The 27,776-nt window shown below is 42.5% G+C and overlaps 1 protein-coding gene and 2 non-coding genes across 5 annotated transcripts; all 3 read left to right on the top strand.

The window, feature by feature from the left end:
• Positions 1-6,189: 6,189 nt before the first annotated feature.
• On the top strand, positions 6,190-26,135 carry Hspa9 (heat shock protein family A (Hsp70) member 9). Of its 3 annotated transcripts, none has more exons than XM_059245960.1 (17): positions 6,190-6,360; positions 7,864-7,922; positions 8,331-8,418; positions 9,406-9,587; positions 10,950-11,074; positions 11,899-11,972; positions 12,064-12,170; positions 13,500-13,662; positions 14,283-14,375; positions 18,518-18,727; positions 20,094-20,321; positions 21,302-21,406; positions 22,209-22,326; positions 23,271-23,365; positions 23,836-23,928; positions 24,138-24,278; positions 24,438-26,135. In XM_059245960.1, the coding sequence occupies exons 1-17, from the start codon at positions 6,280-6,282 to the stop codon at positions 24,513-24,515; spliced, it is 2,040 nt and encodes a 679-aa protein (XP_059101943.1). In that variant the 5' UTR covers positions 6,190-6,279; the 3' UTR covers positions 24,516-26,135. The 3 variants fall into 3 exon arrangements, with proteins under 3 accessions (XP_059101943.1, XP_059101944.1, XP_059101945.1); XM_059245961.1 differs by lacking the exon at positions 6,190-6,360 and adding an exon at positions 6,909-6,948; XM_059245962.1 differs by lacking the exon at positions 6,190-6,360 and adding an exon at positions 6,968-6,985.
• LOC131896262 (small nucleolar RNA SNORD63) lies at positions 19,324-19,388 on the top strand. The gene has a single exon (XR_009375421.1). It is a non-coding gene; the product is annotated as a small nucleolar RNA SNORD63 (small nucleolar RNA).
• Positions 20,939-21,011, top strand: LOC131896261 (small nucleolar RNA SNORD63). Its single transcript, XR_009375420.1, has one exon. It is a non-coding gene; the product is annotated as a small nucleolar RNA SNORD63 (small nucleolar RNA).
• Positions 26,136-27,776: the final 1,641 nt, after the last annotated feature.

Genomic DNA, 27,776 nt, shown 5'->3' with positions numbered 1-27,776 from the left:
TCTTATCAGAAGGCAGCCAAGTTGATGGGTTAGTAAGCATCTCATAGAACAAAACCTATTAATTGTCACCATCCTAATTTAGTACTTTGTTTCACGAGGGAAGCTCAGTAGAAGGCAGGAGAGGAGCAGTACCACAGTGCTCTCCAGCGCTGTGTGGCTAACACCAAAAGACAAGCGTGGGAACTGACTCCTGAAATTTGTTACAGGAACATGAAAAATGGCAAGAAGAACCAAAGTGACAAATTCCTACAGTACACCACATTTTTTATTTCCTGAAGATGGAAGGTGCCACCACATGACATTTATCTTTGAGGGGATTGAACAAAACGTCATCTCAGTTACCAGTTTAAAGAGACATTGCTTTAAAAACATAAAAGTAGTCAAGGATGGTGGTTAACATCTGTAATCCAAGCACCTGGGAGGCTGAGGCAAGATGATTTCAAGTTTAGGGCCAGCTTGGGCTAAATAACATGACCCTGCTTCAAAAAAAATATATAGTTCTCACAGTCCACAAGTTATAGTATAAATCCTATGGATTACATCACAGATTAAATTTTCTTTCAACCTTTTTTTAAATGTTCTTTTGGACTGGGAGTGAAGCTCAGAGGTTTCTGAGTCACCTACATATTAATCCCTGAATTTTGTATTGTTTTGTTTTTTGAGACAGGGTTTCTCTGTGTAGCTTTGTGCCTTTCCTGAAATTCACTCTCTAGCCCCGGCTGGCCTCGAACTCACAGAGATCCACCTGCCTCTGCCTCCCGAGTGCTGGGATTAAAAGCATGCGCACCACCACCCGACTAATCCCTGAATTTCACTGTGGCTGTCCTACAATTTTTAGACACTTTTGACTATTTCTTTTTTTCAGTTCTGCCATCTAAAGTTACTGCTAATAACAGTGGAGTAGGCCTGTTACACTCCTCATCTCTGTATATGTGAACACAAAAGTAAAGATCAGGCCAGGCGGTGGTGTCACATGCCTTTGATCCCAGCACTCGGAAGGCAGAGCCAGGTGTGAGTTCGAGGCCAGTCTGGTCTACAGAGCGAGATCCAGATCAGACACCAAAACTACACAGAGAAACCCTGTCTCGAAAAACAACAACAACAACAAAAGTAAAAATCAAATTCAGTTTTGGTGTGTAATGCAGGTTCTGACTTCAAATTCCAGCTTTATTATTCAAATTGCTATGTGACTAAATGTTCACATATATAACTACTCTATGCCTCAATTCCTACATCTGCAAAATAGGAAGATCAACAGTATTTACTTGAAACCATGTAATAAGCATACTACTACTGGGGCACTTAATATTTAATAGCTATTATTACTGTTCTGATGACAATTTCTATTAGTGGATGGCAACTAAGCATTTAAGTTGAAACTATTTACCCATACCAAAATATCAATCATGAGGCCCATGAGATGATATTTGCCATCAAGCCTGGGACCCACATGGTAGAAGGAACCAGTTCCTGGCAATTGTCCTCTGACCTCCACATGCGTGCCATAAAGCTCCTCCCTACACAAATGAGTAAATGGCACTTACACATTTTTAAAGCCATGCCTACTAGAATATTATGATTTATTTTATAGGATAATGGGATTGAGTCCAGGGCCTTGTACATACTTTGCCATTAAGATACACGCCCCAGATCCCAGAATATTAAAAATATAATCCAGGATATTACTCCCTTGGAATCCCTCCCACTCCTGGGAGTTCTTATTTTTCCTTAGATTGTAGATTGGTAAATCTATAGTCACTCTGCTAAATGCATGCATGTGTTAAACACTCCAAATAGAGTGAATTCAAGGCCAGATTGCACAACTTAGACCCTGTCTAAAAATAAAAAATAAAAAAAGTACTCGGTGTGGTGGTGCACACCTTTGATACCAACACAAGCCAGGCAGATCTGTTCTGTCGAGGCTAGCACGATCTACATAGCAAATCAGAGGTCAGCCAGGACTACCTAGTGGGATTCTATCAAACAAGAAAGTGGACAAATAAATGCCATCCATCTGTATTACACACAGGTACAGTACGATCACCTGTTTTTTCCATAAACATTTATCCTCATGCAAGTTATGCCCCAGTCCTTTCCATCTCAGTTGATACTGAAATGCCAACAGAGAAATCAAATACAATACAGTGCTGTGTGACGAACAGTGCCACTGGGCTGGGGATCGCACTGGACCCTCTCTTCTTAGATTCAATTTATTTCTTCTGGCTTCAGGCTGTAAATGCTCATTTGCAAGGCAGTTTGGAAGGCTGTCCTTCCTACTGGTGATATTAAATTTCCTATTGTTAGGTTCATGCTTTGAACATGTAGCTGCCACATCCCCCTTGTGGTCATAAAGAATATTTTTGAGGGGCCTGAAGAAACCCTAAGAAAAGTCAGTTACATAAATATGCTCATAAAACTGTGGTTACCTTTTAGGTAAAACCATTTGGGCTAAGGGTATAGCTCAGTTGGTACAGTTTTTATTTAGCATGCACAAAATCTTGGGCTCAATACTTCAAATAAATATGGTGAATCTGAGGCCAGTCTGGGATATAACCTAGATAAAATATGTAACATTTAACTCTAGGGCTCTTGCTCAAGCTTTTAAGTGTATGGAACAAGAAGAAAAGCAAATGTTTAGCTTTGTTGTTGCTTCCGGGCTTTTGGAGACAAAGTCTTGCTATATAGTCCTTCTCATTCTGGAACTCACTGTATAGACCTGGCTGGCCTCTAACTATTGGCCCTGCAGGGCAAACTTTATTATTATTTTTTAAGATTTATTTGTTTATGTATGTGGGTGCTTTTCTCTGCATGTACATCTGCACACCAGAAGGTAGCATTGGAATTCGTGAAACTACAGTTGCTCTTTACCACGAGCCATCTCTCCAGCCCATAACTTTTTATTAAAACAGGATCTTGCTAAGTAGCCCAGGCTGTCCTTGAACTCCTGCTTCAGTTTCAAAGACAAATGATACCATACCAACTTTCAGAGAATGCAATGACTTCAATTCTTTTCATTTGGCTTACTTATTGCTTGTCATATTCAATGTAAGATGTAATGGTTTCAACTTCTGTTTCAGTGTTTGGTATCTGTCATTCCTATGCTGTGTGTGTGTGTGTGTGTGTGTGTGTGTGTGTGTGTGTGTGTGTGTGTGTGTGTGTGTTGAGACAGGGTTTCTCTGTGTAGCCCTGGCTGTCCTGGAACTCACTCTGTAGACCAGGCTGGCCTCAAAATCAGAAATCTGCCTGCCTCTGCCTCCCAAGTGTTTTGATTAAAGGCGTGTGCCACCACCACCACCACCACCACCACCACCACCACCACCACCACCCTGTTCCTCTTTAAGTTTTTATATCAGGAAATTATTGAAGGACCAGGGGGTAACTTTGATCTACTTGGCAAAATAATTTCCGAGGGAGTTTAAGTGCAGATCTACTAATAAGGATATAATGACAGTATAATTTTACAAAGAAGGGTGAGAAGCTCCTTTTGATTTGAGACAGTCTTCTCCTGTTTAGCCTGGTACTAGAAATACAGCCCAGGCTGGCCTTGAATTTATAATGCTGGTCCTGCTTCAGTCTCCTGAGTGCTGGGATGAAGTGTGTGCCACCACACCTGATTACTGAGTGATGAAGACTGAACCCACAACTTTCGTACATTCTAGGCAAGCACTCTACCAACCAATCCTTTTACTTGAGATAGGGTCTTACTATGTATCTGTGTTAGACTCAGATCCTACTTTAGCCTCCATACTGCTGGGATAGATTACAAGCTTGTATCACGACACCAGGCCTTTAAAGAAACTGCATTATCCATGACTAATTGTTATGTTTGACCTTCTCAATTTTCAGATTTTGAAACAGGGCCACAGTCTCATATAGTCATCAAGCTGGCTTCCAATTCATTATGTAGCCAAAGATGACCTTTGAACTCCTGATTCTCAGGCTTCTATCTCCTCTCAAGTGCTGGGGGCTTATACCACCATGCCCAGATATTTTCGTACCTTCACTTTCATCCTTTTCATAATGTAAACCGTATTTCCTTTACCTCCTAATTTACCCACATTTTCCTCACAATTTGTCATATTGATGAACGGGAAGAAAAGTATCGGCTCAGGACCCCAAGACCAAGTTCTCAGCACAGGAGATCTGCCTCAGAGGGACAGGGTAGGGAATAAGAGACAACACAGGAGATAGAGGAGGGGAAGGGGAAGGGAAGGAGGGAAAGGGAGCAGGTATATCTGTGGGACAAAGGACTGCCTCTGGATAAGAGGAAACAGGCGTGGCACATAGGAAAATGGCAGTTTATAAAGGTACAAGGGGAAACCCCATGTTAGGATGAGGTGTTTAGTTTTAATTGGACATGTTAATTAGGTGAGCCAAAGGGGGATTTTGTTTGCTGGACTTTAGTACTTTACTAGGTGAACCTTGGTAGCCTCGGGGTGGGGGTGGGAGGGTGTTTGGCCAAATAATGGAATAGACCTTGGGGGCTAGATTCAGGAATGTAATCTAACGGTTTTTAACAAGGCAGAGGGGCCGGGCGGTGGTGATGCTCGCCTTTAATCCCAGCACTTGGGAGGCAGAGCCAGGCGGATCTCTGTGAGTTCGAGGCCAGCCTGGGCTAAGTGAGTTCCAGGAAAAGGCACCAAAACTACACAGAGAAACCCTGTCTCGAAAAACCAAAAAAAAAAAAAAAAAACAAGGCAGAGGGAATTGGGGAGAAGGACAAGGCCTGCCAGAGCCATGCCTACCACAGTCAAGCTGGCCGGAGTCCCTTCAAAGACCACTTTTACTTTTTTTTTTTTTTTTGAGACAGTCTCATGTAGCTTTTGCTGGCCTGGAACTTGTGATGAAGTCAAGGATGACTTTCTTACCTTCCTACTTCCATTTCCCAAATGCTGGAATTACAGGCGTGTGTAACCACTTCCCACCCAACTGTTTTCTATTGACTTCAAACTGCTTACCTCCAAAACCAAGTTCAACTTCACTGTCTTTAAGTCATTGAACTGTTTTTACCGCCACTGAGAAAACTTGACACGAGATTTGTTCAATTCTTTCCCCTTAAAAGTCTCTATCTGGCTAGATATACCTGACGTCTGTAATCCAGGCATTTGGGAGGGTCAGGCAGTATAACATTGAGGACAACTAAGGACACAAAGTACGTGGTTTAGGGTTGGGTGGGGTGACGCAAGCCTTTAATTCCAGCACACAGGAGGTAGAGACTAGATCTCTGCAAGTTCAAGGCCACCAAGTCTATATAGCGAGCTCGGGGCAGCCAGGGCCACATAGAGAAACCTGTCCTTCCCCCACCCGCTCCACTGTGGACCCCGTCTGAAAGTCACACGGTGGTAACTGACACCAGGGCACTTGGCAACCAGAGCGAGGTTTAAAAAGGCACAGGGGCACCTGTGGCCCAGCAAACCGGGGCGGGGGAAAGAGCAGCAGCTCACGTAGTTTTCTCCTCATCGTTCCCAAGACAGCCTTAAGTGGTTCAAAGCTGCGTGAAGCAGATGCTGCCCTGGAGGCTGGAGACCCGACCCTGCTGCCGCCACGTGCAGCAGAAACTCGTTCAAGGGTCCCCATATCCCCGTGAGCATGCTTCACGAGAACAAAGGCGCCCTTAACAAAGCCCCAGGACAAGATGGCGTCCGCGGCAAGAGGAGGCCTGAGGAGAAACGTCCAGGCGCGCGAGTTCGCGCCCCCGGGGACTCTCGGGCCAACTCGCGTGCACTGGAGCGTCCAATAAAGGCTACGGTTACGTCCCTAACCCGTTTCCTCCACGCCCCTCACCTCGCGCATGCGCTCCAGGGCCTCGGTCGGGTGCCAAGGACGCAGGCGCAGGAGGCCCCACCTTCTGCGCAACTGACGCAAGGCGACTGTAATCTTTTCGTAACTTATCCCGTGTGACCTTGAGTCTTTCCTGCCGCGAAGGACCGGGGCTGTCCGAAGCATTGCCTGTGTGTTCCTCTTCTCCGCCTCCCTTCCCTCTGCCCCCACAGCCGCGGAAGCCGTGAGAAGGGGACAGGGCTTTTCACCCACCGTGCGGATGGGCGTGCCCGCGGCGGGCTCCGGTCCCGGGAGCCGCGCTCGGGCAGTCTCTGGGTCAGGCGACACGCTGGGCGCCTCAGCGGAAGAGCGGGCCTCCGTGCTGCAGCGGCCGCCCCCCGCCCCCCGCCCCACGTGGTTGGAGGCTTCCAGAAGCGCCGCCGCCGCCGCCGTGCCGCGCAGCTCCGGGCCTGTCGGGTGTCTTGGTCTCTGCCCTCGTACTCCCTCCGTCCCGCCGCCATGATAAGCGCCAGCAGAGCCGCGGCCGCGCGTCTCGTGGGCACCGCAGCCTCCCGGAGTCCCGCGGCCGCCCGTCACCAGGTGAGGAACTGCCGTGCCTTCCGGAAGGGGCTCGGGGGCCCGGACTTGAGTGAGGCAGGCCTTGCCCTTCGGGGTCAGACTCTAAGGAGAAATGGGGAGCGAAGCGAGGGGACGGCCCTTGGGTGGTCAGTGCTGCCGGCCCTGGTGAGGGCTTTCACCCCGGGGCTCTGCTGAGTCACAATGCCTGGCGTTCTGGAGTCTTCACCCCACGAATTCACGAGGTAGCGGTCCTCCTGACCCAGCATGTGGCGCGTTGGATGCAGTCGGTCGGAAGGCAGAACTACACGCTGGGCTCTGTTTCCTTAAGAGCCGAAGGACAGTTCCAACTCTGTTTTTTATTTTTGTATTTTTGGAGGCAGGGTGTCTTTGGAGGCCTGGCTGCCTGGGAACTGACTCCATAGACTTTCACAGAGACCCGCCCGCCCGTCTCTGCCTCCCGAGTGCTGAGACTGAAGGTGTGCGCCACCACGTCTGGCTCCAACCTTAGAGACTTTTTTTTTTTTTTTTTTTTTTGGATGCCTTCGATTTACTTGTGGGTTGTAATAGGATAGGAAAAGGATTTCAGATCTTGATCTGAAATAAGAAAAAGTACGTCTTTGGAGGATGAGACCTGTAGCTCTCCCAAGTAGGTGTTTGGCAGGGGCAGTGCAGGTGTCTCCAGTACCTTGGAGTGCACACGTAATCAGGGGCACAAACTGTGAGTTTACTTATTGTGAGACAGGGTCTCACTGGGTAGCCTTGGTTGACCTGGAACTTATCTAGGCCAGGCCTGCCTCTGGCTTTCAAGTGTTGGAATTAAAGGTGTTTGCCACCAGGCCCCGAAACTGTAAAATAATTTTGGATTTCTTGAATAGCAGCTCCTTAATCAGGTCTTCTCCAGCAGTTGTCCCCCCCACTCCAGGGGCGGAGGCGCGTCCCTAGCTTCCAGGTTGTCATGACTTTGAGGGCCACTTAATATATATGGTTTCTTGTTGGTAAAGGCCAGAGTTGCTTGTAAGCATTCCACACTTAGCTTGTCACAGCAAATATTGGTACAAGATCAATAGTGTCAAAGTTGAAAAGTCTCTACTGCAATGTATTTTTATATATATATATATTCTAGGGTTTTTTGAGACAGGGTTTCAATGTAGCCCTGGCTGTCCTGGGGCTCTGTAGACCACACTGGCCTTAAACTTACAGATCTGCCTTCCTCTGCCTCCTGGGTGCTGGGATTAAAGGCATGCGCCACCACCACCTCCTGGCTGGGTTGTGTTTTGTTTTGTTTTGTTTTGTTTTTGTAATTTAAGACAATTTTATGTTTGCCTATCTGGAAAACTTGGAGATATGTGATAGATATGTAGCTGTATACCTATATATATTACATACTAAGGTTTCCTCATTGTGTACTTTATACAGGCTACTGCTTAATCCTAAAGCTTGCGTGTGTTTGTCAGAGTAATAATTGGAAAAAGCCCAAGTTTACTTGTGTAGTTGGTGGCTGATGCAATTTTTTTCCCCCTTCAGGATGGCTGGAATGGCCTTAGTCATGAAGCTTTTAGATTTGTTTCAAGAAGGGATTATGCGTAAGTATAACTTTAGTTTCTTTGAGAGAAAACACACATTAATTGAACCCCAGGCTGTGATCTGTACATTTTGTTAATAATTTTCTCTATATAACTTTATTTGTATTTGTAGTTTATGAAATGTGCCACTTAAAAATTTTTTATTTTATGTGCATTGATGTTTTGCCAACATGTATGAGGGTGCCAGGTCCCCTGGAACTGGAGTTATAGACAATTGTGGAGCTGCTGTGTGGGTGCTGGGAATTGAACCCAGGTCCTCTGGAAGAGTAGCCAGTGCTCTTAACATCTGAGCCATCTCTCCAGCCCCTGAAATGTGCCATCGTTAACAACACCAACATAAAACACAGTTCTTCCTCTTACGTTGGAGACTATTGTTAAGATAACTGTGGTATTTTAAATTTCTTACAGATCAGAGGCAATTAAGGGTGCCGTTGTTGGTATTGACTTGGGCACTACCAACTCCTGTGTGGCAGTTATGGAGGGCAAACAAGCAAAGGTGGGTCTGGAAAAACCTGGAAGCCTGGGGTCATTTGGTATCCAGTCTGGCATTAGCTGCTTAGGAATGCTGAATTCTAGCCAGGCATGGCGGTACACATGTTTAGGCAGGGGGAATCTCTGAGTTTGGGGACAGCCTGGGCTATACAGAGAACCCTGATCTGAAAAAGCCCCCCCACCCCAAAAAAAGGATGCTTAATCCAGTTTTGTGCTGGTTTTTCTCTTCAGACATTGTATATCCTAGGCTGGCCTCAAATGTAGATTATTCAGTGCTAACATTAGTTATTAGCTACTACTCCAGACATCTAATTTACACTTTAAAGTTGCTCTTACTTTATTTATTTATTTTAGGCTTAGGAATTAACCTTTGGATATTGATAATTGAATGACTGCAACTTTCCAGAATAGGATGTAAATGTGTTTCCTAGAGGTGGAGGTGATAGTGCCATTGGAGGACTTGAAGTGGCTTGCTGTTTGGATTCAAGCAAGGCTTAAGGTGTCTGTGTTATGTGGAGGTTGTTGGAGCCTTCTCAGGACACACAGACCTTTTCTTTTGAGCTCTCAAGACTTAGAGCACCTGGAATTCTACAGTTGTGTCTGCTCATTCTTGGCCCTTCATGCGTAGTCTTCCCCTATGCCCTCGTCTGAAACAGTTTGGGCTATTTAGAGTCTTCTGACTGGTTTGGTACTAAAAGAGAAGCCCTTCCTTAGTCCTGATTGATGCTGCTTATCTTTCTTCCCCTATTTTTTGAAACTTCAGCTTCCACATACATTTAACAAGATTAGGCATATTCAAGGTGGTATGGCCATAGACTTCTGTACATTTGAAGTGATATTGTGTACCATTCCCAGCAGTAAAACATGCCAATTTAGTGTGTTGTCCTTTCAGCATTTGTTTTATGATTTGAGTTGTGGTTGTATCTTAAATCACTGCTATGAAGATGCTCGTGATGACTAGTATCTCAATCATTATCTTTGGGAATTTTAGGTCCTGGAGAATGCCGAAGGTGCCAGAACTACCCCTTCTGTTGTTGCCTTTACAGCAGATGGAGAACGACTTGTTGGCATGCCAGCAAAGCGACAGGCTGTCACAAACCCAAACAATACATTTTATGCTACTAAGCGTCTAATTGGACGTCGCTATGATGACCCTGAAGTACAGAAAGACACGTGAGTAATAAGAAAAACAACAGAATGCTTTGATTGAGGTCCTGTGAACACCTTAGTCACCTTTTCATTATTATTCTGGGAGAAATTCGCATCTCCACCAGAAGATTAAACAGTTTTTAAAAGTCCATTTGTGCTTTCACAGATTAGGTTAAGATGCATTAAGGTTTGTGAGACATTTCTGAACGATGTTTGTCGTCATCGGTCATGTAAGGCTGGTAACGGCATATTTTATATTGTGCATCCCTAAGTTATTTACATGTGTGTATGCACAGTCCTTTGCTTTCTATTATTATTATTATTATTACTATTACTATTACTATTTGTTTGTGACAGGGTTTTTCTGTGAGCCTTGGCTATCCTGGAACTCAGCCTGTAGACCTGGCTGTCCTTGACCTCAGAGATCCGCCTGCCTCTGCCTCCTGAGTGCTGGGATTAAAGGCGTGCACGACCACCACCACCACCACCACCACCACTGCTTGGCTAAGCTTTTATTTATTATCATTTTTGTTTGTGGGTGTGTTCATCCTCCCTCACATGAGTGGAGGTGGAGGTCAGAGTACACCTTGCAGGATTCTGTTCTTTTTCTACCATGTAGGTCCTGGGCGTTGAAGAACAGGTCATTAGGCTTGGCAGTATGAGCCTTTACTTGCTGAGGCATCTCACTGGCCCAGTTTTTTTGTTTGTTTGTTTGTTTGGGTTTTTTTTTTTTGTCTGTTTGGTTTTTTATCTTATTTGATTTATTTATTTTGGTTTTTGGAGACAGGGTTTCTCTATAGTTCTGGCTGTCCTGGAACTCACTCTGTAGCCCAGGCTGGCCTCAAACTCACAGAGATTCACCTGCTTCTGCCTTCTGAATGCTGGGATTAAAGGTGTGCCCCACCAAGCCTGGCTGTGTACAGATTTTTAATGTGAACATGCTTTCTTTTTTGTGTGTTGTGCATGTGAATACTTTGTCATTTTCAAGCAGAACTGCCAAGACAATTTTTGAAACAATAACAAAAGTCATCAGGCTCATATTTTTACATGATAGTAATTTAAAAGATTTTTTAATAAAAAGGTCTCTAGAAATTATCACTTGTTGGCCATCTTTTTTTTTTTTTTTTAAATAATTTGAAATGGGTAGATACATGATGGCCTTGCTGTGGTAAGTCTCACTGTCAGTCAAGTCTTCTCTTCCCACCCACTCTGGGGTTTATCTTTGTATCCCTGGTCATCCTGGAACTCTCACTCTGTAGACCAGGCTGGCCTCAAATTCAGAAATTGCTTGCCTCTGCCTCATGAATGCTGGTATGAAAGTCGTGCGACACCACCGCCCAGTGTGGCACCAGCCAGTTTTCTTATACAGTTCTTTTTGTCTTTCAGTAAGAATGTTCCCTTTAAAATTGTTCGTGCCTCTAATGGTGATGCCTGGGTTGAGGCTCATGGAAAACTCTATTCTCCAAGTCAGATTGGAGCATTTGTGTTGATGAAGATGAAAGAGACTGCAGGCGAGTAGATGTAGTTCATTCTGGGAAACTGGAAGTGTGGTGTTCCTCTGAGTTTATAGATTCATGTGTTGTAGCACATGTAGCTTATGGGGTCAGAAGCTCTACACAGAAAGGTTAGGAATGGCAAAGCTTTGGGACTTTTAATCTGCACTTAATCTGCACATTGAGTTCAATTTCCCGTTTTCAGTAGGGGGCAGTGTAGTGTTTGCTAAAGTACAGAAAGGTACACATTAAACTTCAGTCTAAAGGTCATTTGATGTTGATAAATTTTGACTGAAATGCTAAAGGTAATTTGGAATTTCCAGTCTATCCCACCTCTGCTGCTGAGTTACACAAAAATACTTGCTAGACCTCCAAACATTTGGGAATGGGTTGCTGGTGACCCGCATCCCAGGCTGCCTTGAGCGTCTGATACTACAGTTGCAGCCTCTGAAATGCTAACAGTGGTTAGGGTGATTTGTTTTTGAGACTAAATTTTATACAGTAGTCTAGGCTGTCTTTGTACTAATTTTGTAGCCAAGGCTAGCCTCAAACTTGTGGTCTTCCTACCTCAGCTTTCCCAGTGCCAAGTTTATAGGCTTGAGCTGTGTAACCCATGACAGCCTTGAACTCATCTTCCTCCTGCTGCCTCTGGTGCTAGATTACAGGGGTACAGTACAGTGCTCAGTGTTTTCTACATGGTCTCTCTCCATGTTAGGCTACAGAGGAGGTAAATGGACTCCACAAAAGCATGAGCTATGGAATATTAGGCTTCATTGGTAATTTTGATGCTTATTTTTTTCTGACATAGTGCCACAATTGAATTTTATTTCATTCTTTTCCAGAAAATTACTTGGGTCACACAGCAAAAAATGCTGTGATCACTGTTCCTGCTTATTTCAATGACTCACAGCGACAGGTAAAGTTAATTATACCTCTTTTTTGCCTGGGGGGAAAAAAGGTACCAAAGTTAGAGGATGGAAAGATACATTTATTTCTACTTTCTCTAGGCCACTAAAGATGCTGGCCAGATATCTGGGCTAAATGTGCTTCGAGTGATTAATGAACCTACAGCTGCTGCTCTGGCCTATGGTCTGGACAAGTCTGAAGATAAAGTGTAAGTTAATAAAGTAAATATTCTTACCTGAATTACGGGTTTTTATGTAATTTTACTACATTTTTAAAGTTTGTGTGGATGCAATGTGCCATGCCATGCATGTGGACGTCAGAAGATAAAATGTGTGAGCTGGCTTTTGCCTTTTTCCAAAATGAGTCTTGGGTCAGGCTTGGCAGCAAGTGCCCTCACCCTTTCTAAAGATTACTTTTTTGGTTTTTTTTTTTTTTTTCCCCGAGACAAGGTTTCTCTGTAGTTTTGGTGCCTGTCCTGGATCTCGCTCTGTAGACCAGGCTGGCCTCGAACTCACAGAGATCCGCCTGCCTCTGCCTCTGCCTCCTGAGTGCTGGGTTAAAGGCGTGCGCCACTACTGCCAGGCTAAAAAAATTCTCTTATTTTCAATTACAAATGTGTTTCTGTGGGTCTATACATGTTACTGCACACACCTTCAGAGATGTCAGATTCCTGGAGCTTAAATTACAGATGGTTGTGGCTACCTGATGTGTTGGTACTGGTAATCAAACTGGTCCTCTGGAAGAGCAATTTGTGTTTTTAACTGCTGAGCTCACTCCAACCCATCCCCTCGTGTGTAGTGGGGCATGTTCCTAACTAACACAGTGTGCAAATGGAGGTCAGAGGACAGCTGGGAGAAATTAATTCTCTCCTTCATGTAGGTTCCTGGGATTGAATCAGGCTTGGAGACAAGCATCTTTACCTGCTAAAAAGACATCTTGCCAGCCTTTGTGCTGTAAAGTGTGTTTTGTTTTGTTTTTTTTTTTTTGGTTTGTTTTTCAAGATAGGGTTTTGCTGGTATCCCTGCCTGTCCTGGAACTCTGTACAACAGGCTAGCCCTGAACTCAGATCCTCCTGCCTCTGCCTCCTGAGTGCTGGGATCAAGGCTGTGTGATACCACCACTAAGCATGTGCTGTATGTTAACCTGAACTGTGAACCAAGTTATAAAAGCTATAAGACTTATCCTATATTATTTCCATTTCATAGAAATGCATTAAAAATGTACTTCTTTATTCTCTCCAAATTTGTATGTACGGTCTGTGTTTTTCATTCTTTCAAGACCATTTTACTGTTGGGACCCTTGACACTTTTAATTTTGTTGTTATGGGTGTTGATAAATACTTTGGGAATCATGGTTTGTATGCTAATAATTTTGTTACCAATGCATATGTTAATAGACATGTCATTTAGGGTTGCTAGATTTCAAAATTATTAAATATTTCTAAATTAATCTTTTGTTATTGAATTCATTCCTTTGTAATAGGTTTTGTTTCTTAAGGCTTTAAAAATTTATGTTTTGGCTTTTCTTTCCTTTCTAGCATTGCTGTGTATGATTTAGGTGGTGGGACCTTTGACATTTCTATCCTGGAAATTCAGAAAGGTGTATTTGAGGTGAAATCCACCAATGGGGACACTTTCTTAGGAGGTGAAGACTTTGACCAAGCTTTGTTACGGCACATTGTCAAGGAGTTCAAGAGAGAGGTTAGTTACCATTGTGGTTAATGTGTAGACTTTTGTGTGGGAGGTTCAGAATTTTTTGTTCAGATTGTTCTTTTGCTTTCTGAATATTTTTTTTGCACTAAGGTAACTAATTACATTCATGTTCATGGGTAAACTGAACCATTTTAGTTACATATAGCGCCCTAGATTGGGAACAAAAGAAGTATATTGGTTACAGTATTGGAGAAGAATTTTAGGAACTCTGAATTAAGAGACCTTGAGCTTGGAAGAGTTGATGGGAGTTCAGTCTACTGGTGATAGATCAGAAAACTTATTCATACTAGGTTATTTTTCAGGTGGTAATTTGTGGGTGTATGTGGGTGTTTGGTTTTTCAAGATAGGGTTTCTCTGTGTAGTCTAGGCTGTCCTGGAACTCTACACCAGGCTGAACTAGAATTCACAGAGATCCACCTGCCTCTGCCTTGAAAGTGCTGGGATTAAAGGAGTGTACTACCTCCACCCAATTCTATCCCCTAGCCCATAAAGCCTCACGATTTGTGTTCCTTTTTATTATAAAGGGATGGTCCCTTCATAAGCAAACAGAGTATTTTCTGTATCATTGCCGTTTCTCTATTAATTGTCTCATGAATCCTATTTTGTAGACAGGGGTTGATTTGACCAAAGACAACATGGCACTTCAGAGGGTTCGGGAAGCTGCTGAGAAGGCTAAGTGTGAACTCTCCTCATCTGTGCAGGTGAGACATGGACAAATCCGAACAGTTTTGGTGGATATTTTTAGCCTTATTTGAATAGTATATTCTAATTTACCTAATGTCAGTGTAGCCTCTGTACAGTTTTCTGTTTGCTAAAAATCTTGAGGCAGAGAACAATGTGATGATCAGTTCTTTTTAATGAATGAGGTAGATTTTTATGCATGTGTATCTTTTCCTGCATGTATATCTGTAGTACATGTGTGCTTGGTTCCTGCAGAGGCTATAACAGGGTGTTAGATCTCTGGAACTGCCATGTTGATTTTGGGGATTGAACCTAGGTTCTCTGGAAGAGCAGCCAGTGCTCTTAACCACTGAGTCATCACTCCAGCCCTGAGAAAAGCATTTTTTTAAATTTAATTTTATGTGCATTGGTGTTTTGGCCTGCATTCATGTCTGTATGTGGGTGTCAGATCCCCTGGGACTAGAGTTACAGACAGTTGTGAGCTATGTGGGTACTGGGAATTGAACCTGGGTCCTCTGGAAGAACAGCAAGTGCTCAACCGCTGAGCTATCTCTCTAGCCCCTGAGCTAAACATTTTTAATAAGAGCTTATAGTTCTGATTTGAACAAAATTGGATATTTTAAGTTAGAACTGGGGATTTTCTTTCTTTTTATTTTTTGGACAACTTTACTGTATAGCCCTGTCCCCTCAAACTCAGAGTTCTGCCTGTCTGCCTCCTTAGTGCTGGGATTAAAGGCATGCATCACCACATACAATAAGATGAGGATTTATAGAAGAGGAGATGATAGCTCGGTGGTAGAGGACTTAGCTAACATGTGTAAAGTCTTCGGAGTTACATTCTCATGATGAAAAAAGGAAAGCCTGGTGTAGTTGAGGCTAGAGTATTATCAGAGCAAGCCTGGGTCCATAGTGGGTTCTAGCCAGCTTGTGCTGTGTGGTATGACTCTGTCTCAAAAAAAGGAAAAAATGGGTTTTATTTTATTGGGGCTAGTGATTGAACCCAGGGTCTCAGCATTTGCTAGGCCCATGTTCTATATCCCCCCACCCTCAAAGCATTGATTAAAAATCCATGGTGATGCCCCTAATCCCAGGAATTAGGCAAGGAAGGTCCTGGATTTGAATTAGCCTGAGTGATAATAAATCTCATCATCCCTCCAAAAAAGGCAAGGCATTAATAAAAACAGTGTGGCAAATTAGAATTATTAACTTGAAAAATTAATGTTTTAACATGAACGTACTACTACATTGTGAATTATATGAATTGCTAGTTCTCTGTCATTTAATAAATTGGATCACCATTTTAGAAAGTGAGCTGTAAAAAAAATCTGCCTCTTGTGTGAAGGCAAGTTTCCCTTTGAAGGACTGGTTTGCTCCACCTCTGAGTTCTGCGCTTGTTGACCTCAGTTCTGAGAGGTGAAGCTTCCCTGTCTTAACCACCAAGTAGACTAGTGTAAAAATCTAGGTTGCAGGCTCACCAGGGTAGAACTTGAATGGTCTAATCTTGTGACTGCTTTAGGTTGTTAGATTACCAGAAGGAGGTTATGGTAGCTGTTTGGTACGTGTTTGTTGCTAACTTGTTGAACCTGAATGCTGTATACATTTTTTGAGTTTGCCCTAGCTCCCAAACCTTCACTGTTGTAAGTGGCTGTGAGTCGTTCCAAGGTTGTACATAATCGTCATGGATATTGATATCATTTTCCCTGCTGAGGGACAACTTGTGTGTCTTAATAAATAACTTTTAGGGTTGTGGTTTAGAGGATGTGAAATTGCCAGTAAAGAGAAATACATAAATCTTAGAATTTGATACTGGGAGAAGATGCTGGTTACTTTTATGCGGCTGTATCTTAACTGAGGGATATTTTGTAGCCTTTAGCACTTTAGCAAAGTATATTTAGCAAAGTCAGTGTACACCTGTGATTGTAAATCTGTAAAGTTTAGGAGCATCTCAGCAGACTTAATTAATAGTTTACTTTGGAAGATGAATATTAACATCAGCCAGGCTGTGGTGACACATGCCTTTAGTCCTAGTGCTTGGAAGGCAGAGGCATGCAGATGGCTGAGTTCAAAGCCAAGTCTGGTCTACAGAAGATTTTTATTATTACTATTTTTTTTTTTATTTTATTTTATGTGTATGGGTGTTTTGCCTGCTTTCATGTATGTCTGTGCTACATGCATGCCTGGTGCCTGCAGAGGTCAGAAGAGGGTGTCAGAGCTGCGACTAGAGTTATAGGTGGTTGTGAGCTGTCATGTGGGTGCTGGGAATTGAACTCTGGTCTTCTGCAAATGCAGCCAGTGTTTGTTTTGTTTTCTTTGTGTCGCCCTGGCTGTCCTAGAACTCACTCTGTAGACCAGCCTGGCAGCCTTGGGAATCTGCTTGCCTCTGCCTCCCAAGTGCTGGGATTAAAACCGTGCGCCACCACACCTGCCTTGAAGCAGCTTGTGTTCTTAACCACTGAGGGATCTCTCCAGCCCCACTCCTAAGGTCCTTAGCTGTGTGGTTTTAAATGAATTGTTTCACTTCTTTTTTTAACCTGCAAGTGAGGCTGAGTGGTAACTTCCTCTTAGAATTGTGAAGTTTACTAGATCAATGCATACATAAATGCTTAGGAAAACTACTTAAAGGTAAAGGTGGTAGCATACAGCATGTTAAGGATAGGATAGTTTTGAGGTGCCTGTCTCTGAATTTGAGGACAGCAAGGACTAAACAGAGAAACTTTGTCTTGAAAAACCAAAAAAAAAAAAAAAAAAAAAAAGGACTCAAGTTTCTCTTAGGCTAACTATTTATCGTATTGGCCATTGACAGAAGCATAATACTAACTAGGTAAATTTTATTAAGATACTTTTATATAAGTATATAATATGTTTACCATATTGAATTTAAATATGCTTGATTACACACATAGGACCCCAAGCTATGGGGTTTGGAATTTATTGGATATTAGTTATTACTTGTTCTCTATGGATGCAATGTCAAGTCAGTTGTCTTCAGTCAAGGTCTCTTGAAGCTTAGACTGGCCTTGAACTCACTATAGCTGAAGATGATTGAGGGCTTAGGTTGCAGGCAGTACCAACATGTCCAGTGTACATTGGTCCTGGTTTTTCTAAGAAGAGCATCTGTAACACTAATTTCCTAGAACTTGGTCTGCATATGTTAAGAGGTGATGGAGAACATTCCTCTTGTTTCTGATTTCCCATCATTTCCTGCCCCTTAGGGTTTCTCTGTGTAACAGTCCTGGCTGTCCTAGAACTTTCTCTGTAGACCAGGCCAGACTCGAATTCTCATCAGAGATCCACCTGCCTCTGCCTTCCAAGTGCTGGGATCAAAGGCATGCATAGTTATCACCTGGTGATAGAACATTTTTATTTATGCACATGGAATTTCTTTATTTTTTTTAATGTATAGGGAGAGGTGAGACAAGTACCAATGGAAGCTAGAACAGAGTATCAGATTCCCCAAAACTGGAAGTATGGGCAGTTAGCTACCCCGCATAGATGCTAGGAATTCAACTTAAGTCCTCTGCCAAAACAGCAAGCACTCTTAACTACTAAGTGCAGACATGGGATAATTTTTAAAACTCAGTGTGAAAGACAATCCCCCACACAGTATGGACCTCTTTTATCTTTTTCTTTCTTGCTTGCTTTCTTTCTTGCTTTTTTTGTTTTTTCCTCTCTCTCTCTCTCTCTCTCTCTCTCTCTCTCTCTCTCTCTCTCTCTCTCTCTCTCTCTCTGTGTGTGTGTGTGTGTGTGTGTGTGTGTGTGTGTGTGTGTGTTTGGTTTCTCTGTGTAACGGCTCTGGCTGTCCTGGAACTCGCTCTGTTGACCAGGCTTGCCTTGAATTCACAGAGATCCTGCCTGCCTCTGCCTCTTGGGTGCTGCGATTAAAGGTGTGTGCCACCACCTCCCAGCCACAGTGTGTTTCTCACGACACATCTGTCAAATGATAATTTCTTAAGCTTGTCTGCCCCAGTCTTCATTATTAATATGTAGAGACACCCCCCCCCCCATTAAAGTAGATTTCCGTATATTTCCCCTGCATCTTAGGAATTTAGTGAGGCTGACTCTGTGCTCTCTACATCTTATCCTAGGGTATGGTCTTGGCCTTAATTAGAGTATTAAAGATTAGTCTCCCTACTGACTTGTAGTTAAATATTTTTCTGTGTAGACTGACATCAACTTGCCGTATCTTACAATGGATGCTTCTGGACCCAAGCATTTGAATATGAAGCTGACTCGAGCTCAGTTTGAAGGCATTGTCACAGATCTAATCAAGAGGACTATTGCTCCATGCCAGAAAGCTATGCAGGATGCAGAAGTCAGCAAGAGTGACATAGGAGAAGTGATTCTGGTTGGTGGCATGACGAGGATGCCCAAGGTATGTACTCATGGTATTCCTTATAGGGAAAAAAAGGAAAAATCAGTACATAATGCATTCTTGGCAGATAGTTTATGTTGTGTATGGACATGAATATGATCCATTCTACCTGGTTACTTGAAAGGGAATGAGACTAACCTCATCAAAAAGTGCTTTTAGTTGGGTTTAGTGGCTCACTCCTGTATGTAATCTCAGCACCTAAGAGGCAGGAGGATGGTGTTGTTCCAGGCAAGACTCAGCTAGAGTGACACTCTGTCCCACCAAGAAACCTTCTTAGTTTTGTGGGGGTTTGGGGTTTTTTTGGGACTTTTGTTTTTGTTTGTTTGTTTTGAGACAGGGTTTCTCTGTGTAGCTTTGGAGCCATTCCTGAACTCCTCACTCTGTAGGCCAGCTGGGATTAAAGGTGTGTGCCACCACTGCCTGGCTAGTTTATTTTAATTAAAAGATGCAAGAATAGCAGGGGGAATCTTAAACCCAGTTTTGCTTATAAAGATAATGTTGTCAAGCCTTGATGATAGTCATTCTTTAGGAGATGTTTCAGACACATCTTCCTAGCATAGTACTTGGGGCTACTTGCATTTCTTCAACAATGGTTTGTGCGATGATGCATTATGAACACATCATTCTGAAAACATGTGTAGAGAAGTAGTGACTGAGCACAGACCGTTGAAGGTGCAGTTGCTCCTTGGTAGCTGGATAGAATTATCTTGGGCTCAAGTTAATGATGTGGTTACTGCTTTTGGTGGTGGTTGGTGGGTGGTTTTGTTTCTCTGTTGAAATGCTGGGATATTGGAATATGGGTACAGAATAAATTTAGACCTAGGACTCTGGTCTGGAGGATACATTGATATTAACAAATCATCCCAAGATGTTGTGTACTTGTGTTAGCTCTAAAACATAGATCAAAAACTATCCCTCAGATCAGCCACAGAATCAATATTACTACTTCCTTCAAATTGGTCTTCAATTAATTATCTGAAATATGTAGACTATTTTTTTTTTTTTTTTTTTGTTTTCTGAGACAGGGTTTCTCTGTGAAACAGTCCTGGCTGTCCTGGAACTCATTTTTTAGACCAGGCTGGCCTCGAATTCACAGAGATCTGCCTTAGACTGTATTTTATAATCCCTTGCCTTGTGCCTTCTGTTTCAAATGATTAATGTCCTCTGGGAAGCCATATAATTGAAGCAAACGCTTCTCTAAGTGGACAGTGAGTGAGATACTCGAAGTTGTCCAACATGAACAGGAAGTCCACATTCTTGGATCTGAGTCCATCGGATTGTGATCTGGCTGGCATCTTAGTGCTCTGTCTCACTCCAGCAGTTGCCGCAGGTGTTGGCTAACAGGTTCTTTCTCCTCGGTGTATAGGTTCAGCAGACTGTGCAAGATCTTTTTGGCAGAGCCCCAAGTAAAGCTGTGAATCCTGATGAGGCTGTAGCTATCGGAGCTGCCATTCAGGGAGGTGTGTTGGCTGGTGATGTCACAGATGTGCTACTCCTAGATGTCACTCCCCTCTCTCTGGGTATTGAGACTCTAGGAGGTGTCTTTACCAAACTTATTAATAGGAACACCACCATTCCAACCAAAAAGAGCCAGGTAAGAGCCATCCTCCCTCGTAACAGAAGTTTAAAGTTCTATGAGTGATATGCTTGCAGCCACTTTATGAACTTTTTAAAACTTTGTTTCTAAATCCACACTTGCTGTGGGTGGCTTGAGAACCCCATGTTTTGGGGTTTTGTTTTGCTACTGAATTCTCTGTATTATTCTTCTATTATCAAAAGCAAACTATAAAAAGCCAAGTGGCGCCGGGCGGTGGTGGCGCACGCCTTTAATCCCAGCACTCGGGAGGCAGAGCCAGGCGGATCTCTGTGAGTTCGAGGCCAGCCTGGGCTACCAAGTGAGTTCCAGGAAAAGGCGCACAGCTACACAGAGAAACCCTGTCTTGAAAAACCAAAAAAAAAAAAAAAAAAAAAAAAAAAGCCAAGTGGCTAGAGACATGGGACTAAGTAGGCTTGATTTCAGAGTGAGTGATAGGGGCTGGATTGTCTATTACCAAGCGGGAATATAGGGACATGGCATGGTCTTAGATGAAAAATTACTTCTTGTGGATTGGGTCATCCCAACACTGGGGAAGTTGAGGTATGAAAATTTGAGTTTGAGAACTGCTTGGACCATGTAGTTTGACCATGTCTCGAAAACTATCAGTGGTATTTGTGCAGTGATGTATTTATTTGTCAACACATCATTCTGAAAAAGGTATGTGATGACTTCTTATGACTGAGCACATGATACCTGTCTCTGATCCTGTTTCCCTGGACTAGCAAACCAGTATTTTAAACCCTTGTTTTGATGCCTTAAACTTTAAAGTGTCATTGTGTACAACATACTTGTTTAGCTGAAACAAGTGTGCTCTTTTATACTAATCCTATTCCTGCCTTTGTAGAGGTATATACGGCTTTGTTCTGAGAGTAATAGACATTAGGAACCATCCAGTATTAGAATGTGAATTTCTCTGGTTACCCATTTCTGTATAATTAGATTAGATTACCAACTAAGGAGGTTTTCTTCCTCCCTAGGTATTTTCTACCGCTGCTGATGGACAAACTCAGGTAGAGATTAAAGTCTGTCAGGGAGAGCGAGAGATGGCTGGAGACAACAAACTTCTAGGACAATTTACTTTGGTAGGTATTTTGAATCTGAATACCATGCTTTTTGGTCCTATAGCTTGCAAAGCTGACAGTATTCTAACCTCTCCAAACTGCTGACATACAGGAATACTGGGGGGGGTTTTTTGTTGTTGTTGTTTTAAAACTATTTACTAAGGTTTCATCTTAATCATATGGGTGTTTTTGTTTGCGTGTATGTGCACCAAGTACAGACAGTACCTTCTAAGGCTAGAAGAGGTTGTCAGATCTCCTGGAATTGGACTTACAGACACTTGGCTGCCATGTGGATGCTGGGAATTCAACTTGGGTCCTCTGGAAGAGCAGCCAGTGCTCTTAACCACAGAGCCATCTCCCCAGCCCATATTGTTGTTATTTTCAAAAAACAGTTTTCATAGGTGAATTATGAAACCCCCACATTCAGTTTTTACCTGAAAGTGCTTTATGCTTTCAATACTTTAAATTTATAAAAGCCATGGAAATGTTCAGATTCAGAAGCAATGCTAACTCAGAAATTAGTCGTGGCATGATTAATCGTTTCAAAAACACTTGATAGCTAATAGTTTTGGGTCAGCACTGCTACAGTGGAGAAGTTTCCTCATTTACTGTCAACTCTAGGCACATACAGCTATTACAGTTATTTACTCCTTGAAGCCCAGTTGATTTCAGAAAACACTAAAACTACATCACCTAAAATCTCAAGTTGTTTGTACATTAAGTAAAGATAGCACTTGTTTTAGGAAGCAAGTGGTTGGTTGTCTGTTTGGAAATGGGAGCACACAAGCCTCTGAAAGGAGCTCACTCTGGATATTTATTTTAGATTGGAATTCCCCCAGCCCCTCGTGGAGTCCCTCAAATTGAAGTTACATTTGACATTGATGCCAATGGGATCGTACATGTTTCTGCCAAAGATAAAGGAACAGGACGTGAGCAACAGAGTAAGTATTTACCAGCTATATGAATGAGGTATGAGGCTGAGGACTTAGTCCAGGTATGGAGTTCCTTCTAGCATATGTGATGCCCTGGGTTTAGTTACCATCAAGGAAAACTAAGGTGGCCGTTATTGGGAAGTACATACTCTCTGTTTGTATGCCTCTTCTACCCTATTTAAGGAGGTTGCTACCACACTGCCCCTATTTCCAGGTGTTAGAGCTAGCTGCCTTTGTTTATGTGTATGGGTGTTTTGCTTGCATGTATTTCTTGTACCTCATGCATGTCTGATGCCCTGGGACTGGAATTATGGACAGTTATGATCTGCCATGTGGATGCTAGGAATCTTGAACTTGTTCTTGCAGAACAAGTGCTTTTAAGCGCTGAACCATCCCCCTCCAGCCCCTCCTTACTTTTTTTTTTTTTTTTTTTTGGTAAGGATAGCTGTCCCTTTTAAACCTTATACTTGCAGAAGTGAATTTCTGGGGTTTTTGTTTGTTTTTGAGACAGGGTCTCACTTTGTATCCCTGGTTGGCCTAGAACTTGCTGCATAGACAAGGCTGGCCTCAAACAATGAGATCTGCATGTCCCTTCCAATGCTGGGATAGATCTCTGAATTATATTTTTATAAGTTAACATTAGGAGAGGACAAACGGGCAAGCCTGACCTTATAGATTGCTGACCGCTTAGTCTTTTTATACGATTTACTTACAAGACAATGAATGATTAACGTTCATAATTTGAATCATTCAGATTACTTAAATGGTGGGGGTTTTTTTTGGGGGGGGGTGTTGCAGGGGGAATGACTGGGTCTGGGTCTTATTTTGTAGCCATGGCTGGGCTTAAACTCAGATGCCGGCTTCCTGAGTGTTGGGATTAAAGGTGTGCACCATGCCCAGTGTACTGTTACTTCTCAGTGCAGTAAAGAGAGTTTTCTTTTCATTAACTCCAGTTGTAATCCAGTCTTCCGGTGGACTAAGCAAAGATGATATTGAAAATATGGTTAAAAACGCAGAGAAATATGCTGAGGAAGACCGGAGAAAGAAGGTGATTATCTCTGCTGAACTTGGTAAAGCTGACAGTAGACCATGGGCAGGTCACTGATCTTGAGTTTCTCTTTTAATTTATAATTTGTTTAATATGAGATACACCATGTAGTCAGGATGATTCCACAACCTTACCGTTTCTCAGCCTCCCTAGGACCTGGGATTAAGGGCACATACTGGGTTTGGATTGTTCTCTTACACTGTCAAAATTCCCGTCACAAAGGCCAACCAAGTCAATGGGGTTAGGGATTTAGCTCAGTGGTAGAGTGCTTGCAAGGCCCTGCGTTTGGTCCTCAGCTCCAAAAAAAAAAGGCCAAGTCTACTCTTGGTTATCACGAATGCTTCTGAGAACAGTCATTGTTGTTTTACTGTTATCTGTGTGGCAAGTAACTTACTGTCTCACTTGCTATAGAAGTTAAGGAAACTTGGTGATTGGAAAGTCAGTTACATTAAACTCATAATTTTTCTAAGGAACGTGTTGAAGCAGTTAATATGGCTGAAGGAATTATTCATGACACAGAAACCAAGATGGAAGAATTCAAGGACCAGTTACCTGCTGATGAGGTAAGTTGTTTGAAATAATTGAAGAGAATATTCACCAATTCATTGAAGCTGGTTTTTCTTTGGGTTTGATAGTGATTCGTTTTTTTAAAAATATGAATAAAGGGTAGAGGTGGGAGGGCAAAAGTTTAAAAGTTTGAATAGTGAACTACATGTAATGAGACAGAATTTAGAAAAAGGATTTTTATTTTATTGTGTTTTGCCTTTTCCAGTGCAACAAGCTAAAGGAAGAGATTTCCAAAATGAGAGAACTCCTTGCTCGAAAGGACAGTGAAACAGGAGAAAACATTAGACAGGCAGCATCTTCACTTCAGCAGGCATCATTGAAACTCTTTGAGATGGCATATAAAAAGGTACAAGGGCTGGAGGGCTATTTTGGTCCACGTTACAGGGAAAGGCAAAGGAATCCCATGGTGTGCAAGGCAGGGGAGAGAATGATAAATACAAGATGAGGTGTGTTGAACAGAGCAAACTGTTAGGCCTAATGTGGTTCTCAAATACTTTCTCAACAGATGGCATCTGAGCGGGAAGGTTCTGGAAGTTCCGGTACCGGGGAACAGAAGGAAGATCAGAAGGAGGAGAAACAGTAATAGTGGCAGCGCATTGTGGAGCCAGAAGTACAACATACCATGAAGCTTGGGAGTAAAGGGACTTCCTGAGCAGAAAAGGGGCAAACTTCAGTCTTTTTACTGTGTTTTTGCAGTATTCTATATATAATTTCCTTAATATGTAAGTTTAGTGACAATTAGCTAACTCATTTAATGGGTGATTAACTCAGCAGTAGCAGGTTCATACTGTTCTGTCACTAGCCTGTTATTTTCAGCCGCATGTGAAGGGGTGGGATGGGGCTGTGTACCAATCATTATTAAGGTATATCTTGTTTGTGCTGAAGTGGCCATGTTCTCAAGGTGTAAAACCCATTTCACATCCAGTGGAGGTAGTCTGTCATGGACCTTGATTGAGACTATATGTAGATCCTTGTTGGCCAAGAGTACTGCTATAAAGAATGGCCTATGTGTATGTGGGTGGTCCTTCAACTGAGGCCTTGTAAGACTAAGCTACCTGTGCCATGGTTTGTAGGTGCAGAAGCTAGGTCAATGGATAACAGCTCTGTTAGCCATAACTTAGATACAGGAGAGTGAAGTCTCTCATGGTCCTAAAGCATACGTTTCTAGCTATCCTCTTGGCTGGCCTATGTCTGGCACCTATATCCTTGATGATTGTTCTTTTCATCCATTCTGGATTTTTTTTAAAAAAAAAAATAATAATAAAATTCCAACAGCATCTTGATTTCCTTTGTAAATGTCAGTAGCTTCAGGACCATAACTACACTATCAGTTTGCAGGGAGAAATGAAAATGACTTTCTAACATTGGCTAAAAGTGTGGACACACTGAAGATGTGGAGGGTCTAATACAATATATTGGCATGTATGCTGAAGCACACCCAGGGCTACAAAGTGAGACCCTGTCTCAAAGGACTGGCACAAACAAATCTAGTCGTAGTCATCTAGCTAGGAAAAATACTGAGCAAGTGCTGTTTGCAGCTTTAACAAAATTGCAGTTGGTTTAAAGGCAACAGTCATTAGTATTACATCCTCATGTCTGGTTTCTGAGACTTGGAACAGGTGCCCAAAGTTGTTCTTTCTGCTTTCCTATCCTTGATGTGTTCTCACAGCTCTGTCCTTCTGAGAAAGATCACTTTGTATACTTTTTTTGTGTGTGTCTGCAGTTATGTATGTACACAAGTGCTGACCCCATGGAGCTATAGGCAGCTGAGCCTTAACAGTCGTGCTACAAAGAGCTGTATGTGCTGTTGATCTTTTTCTATATAAACCCCTTTATTTTTTGAGACAGGGTCTATGTAGAGTCCTGGGATTAAAGGCCTGTACCACCAAACCCATCTACTTTCAAAAACATTTTGAGACAGGGATGAGGATATTAGGGTTTCCAAGACAGAAAAATAACAGTACATACAGCTAGGTATGCTGTAAGGAATTAACAGAAATCCCACACACAACTCAGTGTCATTAAGATGTAGACAGAAAAAAAAGGAAAAGGCCGGGCAATGGTGGTACACACTTTTAATGCCAGCACTCAGGAGGCAGAGGCAGGTGGATCTCTGAGTTTGAGGCCAGCATGGTCTACAGAGTGAGATCCAAGACAGGCACCAAAACTATACAGAGAAACCCTGTCTGGAAAAAAAACAAAACAAAGATGTAGACAAAACAGCCAGTGGTGTTTCAGTCCAAGATTGAAAGGTAAATGCCCCAGCTGAAGCAAGGAATTCCAATTTCCATGTTCTGTTGGAGCCCCTTAGGTTGCTGAATGATTCATACCCATGTTGGAATGTAAACTATTTTATTGTAAGGTTTCCCCCTTTCTAAAGTGCTTGGTTAGACCCTCTTCCTCTAATCTTTCTAGGCTTGGTTTTACAGCAAGGTAATGCTAAAACGTCAGGTTGTTCAACTCAAACTTTTTTAGTAAAAAATGTTAGCAAAGTACATACAGATTCATGTTCTTTCTAAGCTACCACTTGGATTGTCCTAAGTCTTAAATTAAAAAAAAAATAAGTTTTACATTTATGTCTGTGGGTGTGTACATGCCATAGCACACCTTATGGGAGTTGATTCAACCATGTGGATTTCCAGGGATGGAACTCAGATCAGTGTTGGTAGCAAAAACCTTTACCTGCTGAATCATCTTGTTGGATTAGTCCAGATTCAATCTTATATCGATTGCTATACTATCTCAGCCTTTTTCCACAGCAGTCAGATGTTACACGATCGCCCTGTTCAAAGCTGTTAGAAATGTCTACAGGCTTTACGTAATCTGGCTGCTTTTTTTTTTTTTTTAAATAATTTAAATTCATTTTAGGTTTGTCTTCTGCCCAAATATATGTTTGCACCAGGTAAGTGGCTCTGGTGCTCAGGTCAGGAGTTACCAGATTCCCTGAAACTGGAGTTGTGAAGGTTATGAGCCATCATGTGGATGCTGGGAACAGAATCTAGGTCCTCTGGCAAGAACAAGTGCTCTTGACCAGCCCCTAGATTTCACTTTGTTTTAAACTGTGACCTTTGTCTTAGTGGTTTTTTTTTTTTTTTTTTTTTTTTTTTTTTTTTTTTTAAGATTGCCATTTTGTTCACTGGCTACTTTTCCAGAGGACCTAGGTTTTGATTGCCAGTGCCCACACTGACACAACCATCCATAACCACAATTCCAGGAGATCAGGCACCCTCTGGCTACCTCAGACACCAGGAATGCATGAGGCTCTTTTAATACATACAGGCAAAACCACATGCACACAGATTGTAGCGATTAACCCATCTGTGGGAGTGGGTACAACTATCAAACCCAGAAAGTAAGTTTTGACAGTCTTGCTTTAGCTCATGCTGGCCTCACACTTGGAAAAAAAAAAAAAAATCTTGCTTAGCCTCCTGATTGCTAAGGTTATAAGCATGTAATCACACCTGCCTGAATTTATTTTGTTGTCTTTAGAGATTGAACCCAGGGCTTCAAACTACTAGAAGTAAATCTTCCAGCACATAAAGGTATTGTGTGTGTGTTGCTAAGGATCAAACTCCACTTTGCCTTGGGCACGTTTTATTGACAGCCCAACTAAGACAACAGTTTTTTTGTTGGTATGTGTTTTGTTTGAGGGACAGCTGTGCAGTGAAGGATGGCCTTGAATTTCTGATCTCCCAGCCTTAGCCTCCCAAGTGATCACCTAGTTTATGGGGTACTGGAGATTGAGCCCAGCCTCGCTACATCCTCAGCCTTTGTGTTTTTTTTTTTTTTTTAACAATTCTTTTTTTTTTTTTTTAAATTTATTTATTATGTACACAGAAGAGGG

Source organism: Peromyscus eremicus, chromosome 19 (assembly GCF_949786415.1).
Source record: "Peromyscus eremicus chromosome 19, PerEre_H2_v1, whole genome shotgun sequence".
Lineage (NCBI taxonomy): Eukaryota > Metazoa > Chordata > Mammalia > Rodentia > Cricetidae > Peromyscus > Peromyscus eremicus.
Note: the sequence above shows the minus strand (reverse complement) of the source record. Positions and strands in the feature narration are given on the sequence as shown.